General features: G+C 45.0%; 1 protein-coding gene across 4 annotated transcripts in view; it reads right to left on the reverse strand.

Annotated features, from left to right (window-relative positions):
- Window positions 1-13,003, reverse strand: part of ncam1a (neural cell adhesion molecule 1a) — an 89,021-nt gene that overhangs the window by 18,074 nt on the left and 57,944 nt on the right. For 2 of the 4 annotated variants that reach the window (XM_088398602.1, XM_088398603.1), the window contains exons 2-9: window positions 5,730-5,804; window positions 4,401-4,610; window positions 4,190-4,333; window positions 2,978-3,115; window positions 2,793-2,910; window positions 1,873-2,033; window positions 1,630-1,772; window positions 617-646 (exon numbers count right to left, since the gene is read on the reverse strand). In XM_088398602.1, coding sequence (XP_088254728.1) covers window positions 617-646; window positions 1,630-1,772; window positions 1,873-2,033; window positions 2,793-2,910; window positions 2,978-3,115; window positions 4,190-4,333; window positions 4,401-4,610; window positions 5,730-5,804 — 1,019 coding nt within the window. The remainder of the gene's footprint in view (window positions 1-616; window positions 647-1,629; window positions 1,773-1,872; window positions 2,034-2,792; window positions 2,911-2,977; window positions 3,116-4,189; window positions 4,334-4,400; window positions 4,611-5,729; window positions 5,805-13,003) is intronic. The other 2 variants (XM_088398606.1, XM_088398604.1) reach the window with 1 other exon arrangement.

Here is a 13,003-nt window from a genome sequence, read left to right on the forward strand (position 1 = left end):
AGTCCGTGTCCACGGAAGAACCAATTCCATTTTGGTGCAGAACCAAATATAGTTGGTACAGTCCAATCAGAGTGGCACGGTCCTCTGAGAACCAGGAAGCCGTCTGCTCGCTAACAGGCCAACAAACAAAATTATCGAGACTCTAATCATGTATTTGCCCTTAGCGACGCAGCTTGCGGCTCATTCTCCAAGGTTGTTATTCAATGCTGTGTTCCAATTAAGTGCAAATAATTTCACATAATGATAAGCCTTCTTAAGTGAACATTGGCTGGTGTGCCAGATGTGCTTTCTGCTCTCTTGCTTTTTTTTTTTTGTTTTTATATAAAGGCACAGCAAACGGTATTTACGCCAATGGATGGGCGTCAACCCCTCAATTACCTCAGCAGACCGTTGCACAACCAAATAATAAAACCCTTGAAAAGAGGACAAAAAGCTGAAAAAGTCCACTAAACAGATGACATTAAGTGTGCTACGTGACTAATGTGAACACAGTTAGTGGTCGTGAAACAGCACGCACGCTTCAAGTGGCTTGAGTGGAAACACTTGAGGGTGGTGTGCTAGCGTGTTAAGTCTGGGGGCCCGTGCAACTACGGCTAATTTTTTTTAGTCGTCATACCTCGTATTGGTCGGGTCGCGTCCACGAAGCCTGGAGAGGACAAACACAAAAACAACGACACGGTGGGGCTTTCGTAAAGTCGTCACACATGGAGGGGGGGCTGAGTCACATGATGCTCAAAATTGGGTATCAAAGGTGAAATGACTACTTCTTCGAAATGACCCGCTGTGCTGAAAAATGATTCGCCCACTGTGCCATTAGAACAAAAATGTGTGCCGCTTGAATTGTTTTCTGACATACGCCCCCCCGTTGACATGTAACGTAGTGGCGGATTTCCAGCGGGCACACTAATTATGAGTCCGGAAAAAGAAATGGCACCTGTCAAGTGCCTGGAAAGAAATTTTATAAGATTTAATGAACTCATTCTTTACATGAGATGTGTCCAGCCTTTCACCTTATTTTATGAGAAGTCAAAATTTGACCAGAAAAAGAAATAATTACATTTTACAAATGTAACAGATATATTTTTTTGTCCTATTTTGTGCTAAAAGAAAAACTGCTTCCGCTCACGGTAATTGGTTGGGCTTCATCGTTAACAAAATGCCACCAAGGTTACTCAATTTTTTAGCGTCGTATTCTTACTACTGCAATAACTTTGACTCGATATTTTAATGCTCATCCAGGGCTTTCTTATTTTTGTCAATTTCCCCGGATTTAATCTTCTAACAGGAACGATTAAAAAGCAGTAAAGTCTAACTTGTGCCCTTTACGAGGTTAAACTGCTTGGAAATGATAGCGCGAGAGTCGAATTTCATTAAGCAAATGACGCAAACGGCTCTGGTTTCGGTTTTAATCAGGCAATACAACGTTCGACACGACTCGGTGTGAAGCCGTGCGGTTGTACAAGCTCAACAATAAACGCTAGTCTCTGACTGTATCATTCATCAGGAGGAGAATTTGTTTTCATAAAAATAAAAAAAATCATATAAACAGTATCCTGTATAGAATTGGAGAGAATATTTTTTGTTAGTGTTGATCCCGGCACTAATTAGCACCTTGCTCTCCATCATTACCTGCTCCCCTTCGGAGAACATCCTGTTTTGGAAGCTCCAGGAGATGGAGGGCGTTGGGTCTCCTGAGGCTTCGCAGGTCAGGGTGACTTCATCGTCGAACTCGGTCGCCGTCTGGTTGTTCAGGTAAGTAATCTTAGCTTGCACTAGTTGGAAAAAAAACAAACCATTAATAATTACATTGTGAGCCACACACACACACACACACACACACACACACACACACACACATTTCTTTTTTCTTACCAAACACATTGAGACTGACTTCCTGGCTCATCTCGCCCGCCTTGTTCCTGGCAATGCAGGTGTAATCTCCTTCATCCACTTTGATGACATCTTTAATCACCAGCTCGGAGCCGTCCTCAGTCAGACTGTACTTATCGCCCGACTCAAGGATGACGTTGTTGCTGCCGACCGGGAAGGAAAAAAAAAAAGAGAGAAAATGAGAATGAAAGACAAACCCGACTTCCTGTCACAAGGGAACGTGGAAAATGGATCTTTTGGCTTTGACAAAAATGAATTTGTTTTCAGGCTTTGTCTTGATTCATGGCAAAAAAAGACTCAACATTTCGACAGAATAATGATTTTTTCAATTTGAAATACAATTACACATATTTCCATTTAAGCGCTGAGGAGTCCACCATTTGTTGGTAGGCATTGGTATCAATCTTAGTTTTATATTTCTACTCGCCTGAGGCACCTCCGCTCTAACGTCTTTAGCCCCCCCGAAAAAGTCGCACTAGCCTTGCCGACAGCCATCGAGAAAAAAAATGGCTTAGCTCTCAGTTTTCTCCTCACGTAACTTAACTTCCCACCTCAACCCTCCTGTGGCTGAGGCACCTTCATCATCATCATCCTCACCAACACATCAGGTGGAAAACAGGGCGAGTGAGAGCACATCCATCAACTCGCGCTGCCGAAAAAAGAGGAGCCTGATTTTGTGTTTCTGTGTTGCTAAAAAAATACCGAATCTCTTCAGATAGGTCTTGTAAACACGAAGACTCCCTCGAAATAGATGAAGCCCTTTAGTTCAGACAAAGAAGTTAACCGATTGACTGGTGACTGAGTTAACTGAGTTGCTTGTGTGGCACCTGAACCAATTTAAAGACAATTTTGAATTTGGTATTTAAAAACAAGCATCTCCTCCATAATGCGGTCATACGTACTGGGCCCACGTGACGGTGGGTTCGGGGTAGCCGTCGGCATCGCAAGCCAAGAGGATGGACCCGCCCATGTCGGCGGTGCCGTTGACCTCCGACTGCCTGGCGCGGATGGTGGGCAGGACTGAAAACACACGAAAAATCACAAATTAGAAGATTTGCGAGCGGCCGGCCGGTCGGAAAAGTCTCACCGTTAACGATGACATTGATCATTTTGAAGTTGATCTCTCCGGTCTCCATGACACGGGCCTCGCAGTTGTACGCTCCCTCGTCGGTTTTCTTGATGCCGCGGATTAGCAGGTGGCCGTTTTCCATAATGTTGTATCGCACTGAAACGGCAAGGAAGCAAAAAACAGCTGCTCTCATTTCCCATTTCCCGATCTGTTTTCATTTTATTGAAGAAAAAAAAGTTTTTTATTGGACAGCAATATTGTGAGCTATCATTTTAATTTGACCCTTAAGGGAAAGTAAAATCTTTATGTTCTTTGTAAAGGCACGGCGAGCACAAAACTGCAACTTTAATTACTCGTCCATCTTCAAAGTCGAAAACGAGGAGTTTGAAACGCTTCGACGGGAGACGGTGGAAGCCAAATTGAAACGGCTCAATTATACTAGGTAATGGAGAAAGCGCTTTTAAAACGGGGCGCTGCAAGCGGCTCGACAACCCGTTGCCGCCTCCGATTAAAGCGGCCATTAACGCCACATAATGAACTGAACTGCAGTAAGCGAAACCAGATAGCCTTTCTCACACGTCGCTCGTCCGACGGGTAAATTCCGTGAGCTCTTTGGTGTCACTCCAAATTAGCGTTTGTTCCACTGGAAGAAGTCAAAGCGTACTCTTCTGGCGGGGACGACTTAGTCATCGCTTTTATCTTATTGTTGTTTGGCAAGTAGAACTCATTGGAGTGTTTTTCTGTACCTTCAAAAGTGAATCATGACACCGCTGTGTTTTTGACACGCGATGGTGGGAAAATCCGACTTGACTTTTCAGACTTTCCGCTCGACTGCGGCAAAATCACCTTCAATAACGCCGCTCACGCCGAGGCGGATCAAACTGACGACCTGAAAGGATCCGCTGCGTGTTTCTGATAGTGACGGGAGAGGAAGTCTGACATTATGTTTGATTTCTGCTCTCGCTCGGGTAGACGGAAAGCCCAAATTCCCTCCAGATATCTTTACTTTTTGACACTAGTCAACTCTATCTGCCTAGTGAGAAGAATCAAATATTCACATTCATGCATTATCCAGGATGTTTTAGAAGAAACGGGTTTTCGTTCTGAGTGACGGCTGGCAGAACTGGCGAGGGAAAAAGAATATTCGAAGAAGAAGGAGCTAAGGACCAGTGTGGTTCAGGTTTTGCAACTTTTGCTGACACACTGGGATTTTAGTTGCCATCATCTCACCGTCTTTGTTGGCCTGGATTCTGGCACCTTTATGTTTCCAAATAATGAAGGGCACCGGCGAACCGACCACGTCGCAGATAATGTCGGCGTCGTCGCCCTCGTTGAACTCTTGTGGGCTGGGAACATTCTTGAAGGTAATCTTTTCTGAAAGGGAGAAAAAAAAAGTAAAGTCGGGATCCGATGGCAAAATCAAAAGGTTCGGTCCACTTACGAAAGATCTTGACTTGGACTGTGGCCTGGGCCTCCTTGTCGCCGTTCTTGGCCACGCATTTGTAGATGCCGGCGTGGTCCACGTCGGCGTGGTAAATGGTGAGCGTGGAGGTGGTTTCGTCGTTGCGGCTCACTTGGATGTTGGGGTTGTTGGGCAGGATCTTTTCTCCGTTGGGGGCAAACCAGTCTATGTCTTTAGCGTCTCCCACCACTGAGAAAACGATACTGGGATTTAATTTCATCCACAAATCCAAACAAGTAGATTTCAAAGTAGCTGATTGGATTACATTCATTTGATGAGTTCCGTCTCAAAGGATACTGTGACGCGACATTTACCAGGAATACTGTTGTACCGTATTTTCCGCACTATAAGGTGCACCGAAAAACCTCCAATTTTCTCAGAAGCCGACAGTGCGCCTTATAATCCAGTGCGCCTTATATATGGACCAATTTGGATTTGTGGATGAGGACTAATTTATTAAAGAAAGCTTTACGTGTTTATTTTGTGTGTTGTGTGATATTAACGTTTGAGCAATGTTGAGTTATTGATATATTGGTATTGTTTTCACTATTTCGAGTGTTACTATATGTGATTGCATTAACGTTTGAGCAACGTTGAGTTATTTATTCTATGTGGTTTATAATCCGTTGCGCCTTATATATGAACAAAGTGTAGTACATTTCAGCCCCGCCCAATAAGATGTCGGAAAAAGCACTCGCACGTGAAGAAGGCTATTCACTCTTCTTTGTGTTGATGGCAATTTTGCTGATGTCGCCGGAGATATAATTGCGCAAATCTGTAACTGTGAATGAATGGCGCTTCGACCATCACGCCTCTGCATGAAAGCTACAAATAAGAGGTTTGGGCCATTCTGCAAGGACGGAATCCTCTGCCTGCATTTTGAGAGCTTCGGAAAACTGGCGCCAAAGTCATTTTCCTTTCCTAGTGGGAAAGACGAACATATTTGATGGAAGCCAACAGCAAGAGTTGAGGTAAAGTGATAAGATTTGCTTGGGAAACAGTCCCAGCAGGAGATGACCAGAAAAAAAAGATTGCCTTGGAACGCAGCACCTCCGGCTCAGGTGGTGTAAAATGCCTGACTAGTAAGCAGGCACTCGGAACCAAATACTTTTTTTGCCGGCAGTATTGCAAACGGCTGAGTATTTAAACAAAAATTCAGTTTGGAAAAACATCAAGTGGAACCCCAGCAACCAAATGTTTCTCTTTTAATCCCCTGACAGACTGCGGCGTCGGTTATAACCCACCAACCTCAAATAGACCAAAAACCAACGCCCAGTTTGTCTATCCCATCTCCAGGTGCTAGCTTACCTTCACAGAGGAAAAACTTGGACTCTCCCACGCTGATCTCTCTGTGTGTTGGAGTGACCTGCACCTGGATAGCAACTGCAGGGGTCGGGAGGGGGAGGGTGGGGGGACACACACAATATATCCAACGTCAATAAAAAGGAACAACAGGCATGCATATCATATTGAGTAGCAGATTAGCATAGCAATTTACAATCCAATAGCATTGGTGAGTTCTTATTCAGTTGACCGATATCTATCTCGGAGTACTTCGACCGCGGCTATCCGAATGCGACGCAGACATAAACAAGTGGGCCGGGACCTCGCTGAGGAGAGGGTGGTCTCGCTCCGCTTGTAAACTCTATTATGTTGCTCGCTTGCACAGACATGAAGGCCACCTTGACCCGAGCAAATGGAGGAGTGAGATTCTTGCTTTGTTTGAGTTCAGCGACTCCTCGCTTCAGGCGTGTATCGCATTCACCCATCGTACCACAACTGTCAAGTGAATAACTGGAAAGATAAGAAACTGTACAGCGGAAGTCTCAAACATCAATTCATCGAAAAAACGTATCGATTGGAGTCGATATCGGGTAAACAGCTGGATTTTGTCTACTCATAGCCAGCGTGGGTTATTTCCATTTTCAAATTATTTCATCTTGAGGTCAAGTGGCGAGTGCACTGGCGCTGCCGACAAAACAAACAAGAGGCAACAGCGCTCACCCGCCGCACTCATCACAAACTGTTCATAAAACCTGCGACCTTGCGCAAAACCAAGCTCCCCACCGCCCAGACGAAGAAGAAGCGCAGCATCTGTCTTGCGAGTATTTTTAGCCGCGACGATTGATTTTTCTCTCTGTGTCAATACAAGAGAGCTTACTCGAGTTATTCCAGGACACTTTTCTCTTTCATCGGATTATTTGGACGGTGTGAGATGCTAAATTGAAGAGTTTTCTTGAACAGATCTTTCTTATCACAGCTACCAAAACAAAGAAAAATTGGACATTTTAAGAAATGGATTCCAGTTCTTTTGATCATGTGTAAATCATGACGGAATTGATATTTATTCCCACGATTATTTCACAAAGGTTTATACTTCTCTTAATTGAGTGATGTGTGTGCTGAATTGTGATCCCTGCTCTAATCTGAAAAATCCCGCTGAGCTTCAGCTATGTCGGCACATCACACAAGCAGGAGGGAGTCTGTTTGGATTCTCACCGGGAGATTCGTGCAAACGCTTCCCAAGAACTCCCGCTGCGATCCTGACATGATGAGATGCTCGAGCCAGGCGTCGCTTCTTGACTATAATATGATTCTGCTGTTATGAGAGGGGGTGTAAAACCTACAGCTCGTGGGCCGCGTGGTTCCGGTGAGCGCATTTGATTGGGCAATTCTAAAATAAAAGGATATTTGAATCAACCACAAATGCAAATCTCCACGATTGTCTCGTCTTGTGTGGGACATTGACTTCACCGGACGAACGTTCGCTCCCAGTGGTTGCTGCAGCTCTAAACCCCGGCGCACAGTTTGCTTTTCCAGGTTGGAGGTAGATACAAAGAAAACACGGTGTCCATTTCGTAACCTCGCGTAGATACCGTGAACCCCCTCCAAGACAATCCCACTGATTACATCTACCGTGCTAAAAGCAACAAAAACAAGTCCAAGGCGGTGTGAGAAGAATTGCTTTTCCTTCAACCTTTTCTCACTCCGGGTCCTCGAAATAGCCACTCGCTCTTCTCCTCTGAGGAACAAAGGAGGCCGCCGAGGCTCGTGTGTCAAACCTGAGTGAGACTTTTTTTAAAAAAAAAAAAAAAAAGAAAAGCCAAGAAAGACGAAAGACGATAGCCTGCGGTGCTTTCCCTCCCACAGATACCGTTAACTCACTTCCATCACCTTGCACGACCCTAGAAAAGTAAGACGTGTTGTTTAACTTGATCAAATGTGCTCTTAGCGGAACAAACAAAACAATTATTTAGACTCGTGGTATGAATTGCACGATACTGCTTCGAAGAATTATTCAAAATATAAGACCGATTTAGCTATGGGGGGGCTTTCGCAACAATGCTGTTCAGAATTTGAAGGTGATGAGAAGTTGGACAAATCCAAACCCAGTCTGGCATCTGGTGCCGTCACAAGGAGGCTACTCGTCACCTAGCGATGCTGAGCATGCACGGAGGGCAAAACGCTCTCCACGGGAAAGCGCAGACATCATTTCGCCAAGCTTGCACCCAGTTCACGTCTGCTCGCAACACAAGCGCCACTGGATGTTCAGCTGGGGGAAGAAATGTTTTGGGCTTTCTTTGTTTTCTCCAAAAAGGTGTTGCCGCATGACTTGATTGAAAAGTGCGACTGCAAAACCAAGAAACCATCTCGGGTCCTACAACCAAGAAAGCAACTAAGCTACCTGGCTAAAAATGGATATAAAAGGGACGCAATGCAAGGATGTTGTGATCCATTCAATGTGCATGTATGACCTTGCGAGTGAGAATCAGTGCAATATCTATTCATGAATCCCTTCAGGGAATCTCCTTAATAAAAGCATTCACCTCATATGCTCCGTAATGAAGGGGATGAAAGTAGAGCTTGAAGCGAAGGTGGGCTCCCACTCAACCCTAGAGACCGCAAAATGATTGTCAAGTGGCGTGCTCGTTTTCTTGTCTGATTTCTTCTAATCTTTGCACCCTTCGGTTTGGGTCCACTTTTCCATTTACAACAATTGTGAAGCTGTAATCGCTGTCTCAAAATGTTTGTGTCTTTTATTGTTAAATTGCTTCCTAAGGGTCCTTGAGAAAGGCACTGAACATTTGCACCATTTGTGCTAATACTCAGAATTGCCAACAATTTGGACTTTTCGAAAATGGAATTCATTGACAAAGACTTCGAGAGGCTTTGTTTGAAATTTGGACCTTGAGAGCTTCATATTGGAGACTTGATTAAAAAAAAGTGTTCTTAGCCAAACATACTCCATAGCCAGTAGAATTTGAGTTCTACTCACGCTACGAGACACACGAGCATTCCCGGCCCGCCGCCCGTGTCTCACCAGTTGAAAAATGGTTGAAAGGCACACCCGAAGCTATTTTGTCTCTCTTTTAACAGCCTAAGTGAACTGAGGCATGACATTCGCAGCCATGAGTGACAGCAGAGTGAACGCCGAGCATACGTCTTACACATGTCAAGCCCCGCAATACAATTTACGTTGCAGGTTGTCTTCCGTAATCGCATAACAAGATATATGTGCTGGAGCAAGTTTGGATTCACACAATTTTTCTCCCAAGTGGCAAAACCTCAATATGGGTCATTGCAAGTGCACTTTGTCTAAATCAACTCTTAGTGTGGTTCACAGTTATTTTATTAGGAACTCATTGAACAAGCGATATTTCACCAGTCAGGCTTTCTGCGTCATCAACAATGGCAGCGAATGAGTTACCGTATTTTCTGGACGATAAGGCGCACCTAAAAACCTAAAATTTTCTCAAAAGCCGACAGTGCGCCTTATAGTCCGGTGCGCCTTATATAGGGACCAAATTCCGAAATTTAAACTGGCCCGAAGCATTGTGTCATGAAATCAATCATAAGTGGCCCGCTGAAGACTATGAATCATGAATCAAAAAGACTATAGATCATTATTTTGTGATTATCAAGTAATTTGTTGCCTCTGAAGATGAAATAAAAAAGATAAAATGGAGAATGATTTGATTTGGATTAAAAATCTGACATGATGCATTAATGGTGCGCCTTATAGTCCGATGCATCTTATATAAGGACAGTTTTAAAATGGGCCATTCATTGAAGGTGCGCCTTATAGTCCGGTGCGCCTTATAGTCTGGAAAATACGGTAATTAGACTTTGACATCAAACAATTAGGAATACACTGGAGATTTGCAAGTGAAAAAATGGCAGATAAGGTTTTCCTTTAATTATTCCAACAAGCACTGAGAACGATGCCCACACAATTTGTGTCGCCGGCGTGAAATAAATGAGCCTTTCAGAACACATCCTAAAGCCATCTCCACCACTTATCATTAACCTGCTGTAGTCGCAGACGAGGCACAAAACGCTAAGCGGCCTTTTTCCAAGTGCCGCATGCGGGTGTCGGCCGCCTTAATCAAATCGACACAGGCGCTTCGGCTCCTAAGCTCCTCGAACTCTTTGCAGCCTTCAGTCATTCAGCAGCCGCGGCTTTGCGGGGATTACAGCTGTTGCCATCGCTCCCCAAACCCGACAACCTCGTTGCTTGTCATCTCGAGATATTACAAGTGGAGGGAACACAAAAGTCTCCAGTAGAAGTCAAGAGTTTTGTATGTTTATCTTTAACCCCTTTCGGTATTTCAAGAGATTGGACGCAACCAAAACAGCTCACTGAATGTGATTTTCTCGTAGCGTTTGAAACGCTGGTGAACGTGGGCCAACGATCCGTTGCAGCGGCGCCTCGATGGACCGACCACTTGTTTGGACAGATGGTTGTGGTCATAAGTGAGTCTGTAGTACATTAGGGAGATTCCGAGGCATTTGCAGTTATTGTTCTCGGCAGTATTCCAACATGGCCGACCCGCTCGTAAACCTTCATTATCGCTTTGCGAGTCAAACTCTAACCTGGTCTGAATGTTCCTTCCAATTAAAAACTATCAGAAGGGGACAGAGACCCCCCGAGTGAGGTCGGATTATTATCGGGAAAACGCAAACAGGTACCTGCGAGAGGAGCCAGACTTCAAGCTCCTCCTACTTTGCGTGACCTCGCACTACAGACTCAGTCGTAGCGGTAAACGAAAAGTCTCGGCAGCTGTTAGAACTGATCACGACCTCCATTAGACTCCATCGAAGAGGCCATATTTGGCTTTGACATTTCAAAAGTCAACAGCAAGGAATCGGCTACCTATGGGCACATTTCTGCTACACGTACATTTGATATTCGCTTTCAAGTTTGCGGTTTCGGGGCCGACCCGACACGTGCCGATCGCTCGCGTATTCCGCTCGCGCGAGCGATCGCCAGACTGTGGCGTAATTAACTAACGAGGCCAAAAGAGCGAGAGCCGCCCCTCTTCCTCTGACCTGAGTGCGCCCTGCATCTCAAAACCTCACTAATCACTGTGGAGCCATGAAGCCGGGCATACTAATGGAGGCAAATCCAATATCAGGAGCCCACCCTCGATCGCCTTATCTGGAGTCACTTCATGTTCCCTTTGAATAATTAAAGAGGACATATTAGAGACTTTTTCAAACAAGTCCCAATTGTCTCTTCAATGCTTTTATCAAGGCAGAAACATTTTCCAAACTGGGCAACTTAGTCAACTTGAATATTTTGGAAGTTAGCTAACTTTCAAAGAATCGCTGAATACAGTCTTCAACGATGAAACCGCCGTGGGGTCCAGCTACAAAATCGGAGGCGTGTTTATGGCATGGCGTCGAGTGTATTTCAGCACCTTCACATCTTAACAACTACATCCCGTTTACAGCCCTGCCACCGGTCGATGCCGTGATTGCGACCGCTATCGATCCCCGGCCGCTAGTAGACCGACTCAGGAGCTAAAGCGCATCTAAAGACCAAGATCCCCCCACTTTGTCAATTTTTTTTGTCTGCCTGCCAGTTTCCGACAACATTTAATCCTATTTTATGGTCAGACAAGACGGTATTTGAAATTATTATCTGCAGCGGTAAAGAATCTTGGATATCCTTGACTAAAATGGTCGCTAAAGTCGGTGAAGGGCTTACCCACGGGATTCTCGTCCGACCGAGCGACTTGAGGAGTGTACCAAAGGAGCTGAAGTGAGGAATCAGTCGGCACGTTCCCTCCCTCCTACTCGTCCACTCCGCAGGCGTCTCGGATATTCCCCCCCGACTCACAAGTCAAGTGGTTATCGCCCGCCTCGTCTTCCAAAAGGCAATTCCATCCAGACACGAGTCTGGTATATTTTTGCGCACAGGTGGACAGGCACTCGACAAATGTGGATTCAATTTCAGCCAGCTATCTTGAAGAGCAGATAGGGCCGACACAATGAACTCAATCTGAGCGGCTGCTTGCTTTAAGTCCATCGACCGGCATCCCTCTATCAAACAATTCCAAAACCCAAAATCTGCATCACAACGTTAAAAAGCAAAAAAGCGTTGAGGCTTTTGTCAGCCCAACCCACCGATGCGAGTCGGGCTTTTATCGAATGCTGGTCTTGTCCTGAGATGAATCGTTTTTCATTTTGGGATACCACACACTGAATTGGAAAATATTGTCAATAGGGACTGAAAAAGTGAAAACAAGAAATGCTGAGTTCTTCAGCTCCGCTGTCATGAGGACAAGAGCGATAAAAAATGTTTGGAACAAAATGCCAGCCTGCAGTCGACTTGCCACGACTTTGGCAGCTTTTAAATCATTTCTTAATAACCTACTTTGTCTGCTTGGCGTTCCCCGACCATGCATAAAGACTTGCCATCTTTGTGATTCATCTATCCAATGACACCTTCGAGTCTTCAATTACCTTAAGAAATGGATCTCTTAATATGCTATGCAGGGTTGAATTAGTTTTCTGTGATGCTTTGTTGTCTGTCTCAGTCACTGATGGTGTTTGAGGACGCCCGCTAAATTTTGGAACAGGCCAGTTCCGAGATGAGGAAGTCTTTTATCACTTGTGACTCCAACTCGAGCAGATTGGGCTTTTCCACTTTTGCCTCGTTACATATGGTATGCAGCGGAGACAGCCGGTGCTCAGCTGACATGGTCCAGCGAATCAACCTGAGCCCGCAGACAGGATTGGACACGGCGCAAAGGCTACCCTTAAATCCTTTCCAATCTTATTTTTCTCCACGCAATTGCTTTTATAGTCTGTGAACGGTTTTGTGCTTCTCACACTGACTCTGGCGGGATAGGAGACACCTTTGGCTGAGGAACCAAGGTGCATGTCAGTAAATTGCAACGCCGCAGACACCCTCCAAATAAAGTTCGGCTTGTTTCGAGCCCTCGCATCGATGTTATCGTAGGTCGAAATCAACCTATTATTATCTTTCATTTCTGCTGTCACGGTGGCGCATAAATAGCATCCCATTTTGGTAAAAAGCCAATTTTAGACAAAGGCAGGCAGATGAAGTTGCAGTATGACTTTGAAGGTTTGACACGTGTAAATAATCAAAAGATAATTAAGCTAGTATTCAGCTAATGCTGATGATAATAGCGTAGCGACACGACAGTGATGTTCGTACCACGTGTTTGAACACAGATGTCGACTCTTAATCCCAGTCACGTCTCTCCCACGGCGTCACTCCGTGACATATTTATTGGCCGCAATAGGCCTCGACAAAAGTTAACTGGCCTCGT

The sequence above is a fragment of the Syngnathus floridae genome, chromosome 15 (assembly GCF_059516105.1).
Source record: "Syngnathus floridae isolate MCC-2025c chromosome 15, RoL_Sflo_1.0, whole genome shotgun sequence".
NCBI classification, from domain to species: Eukaryota; Metazoa; Chordata; class Actinopteri; order Syngnathiformes; family Syngnathidae; genus Syngnathus; species Syngnathus floridae.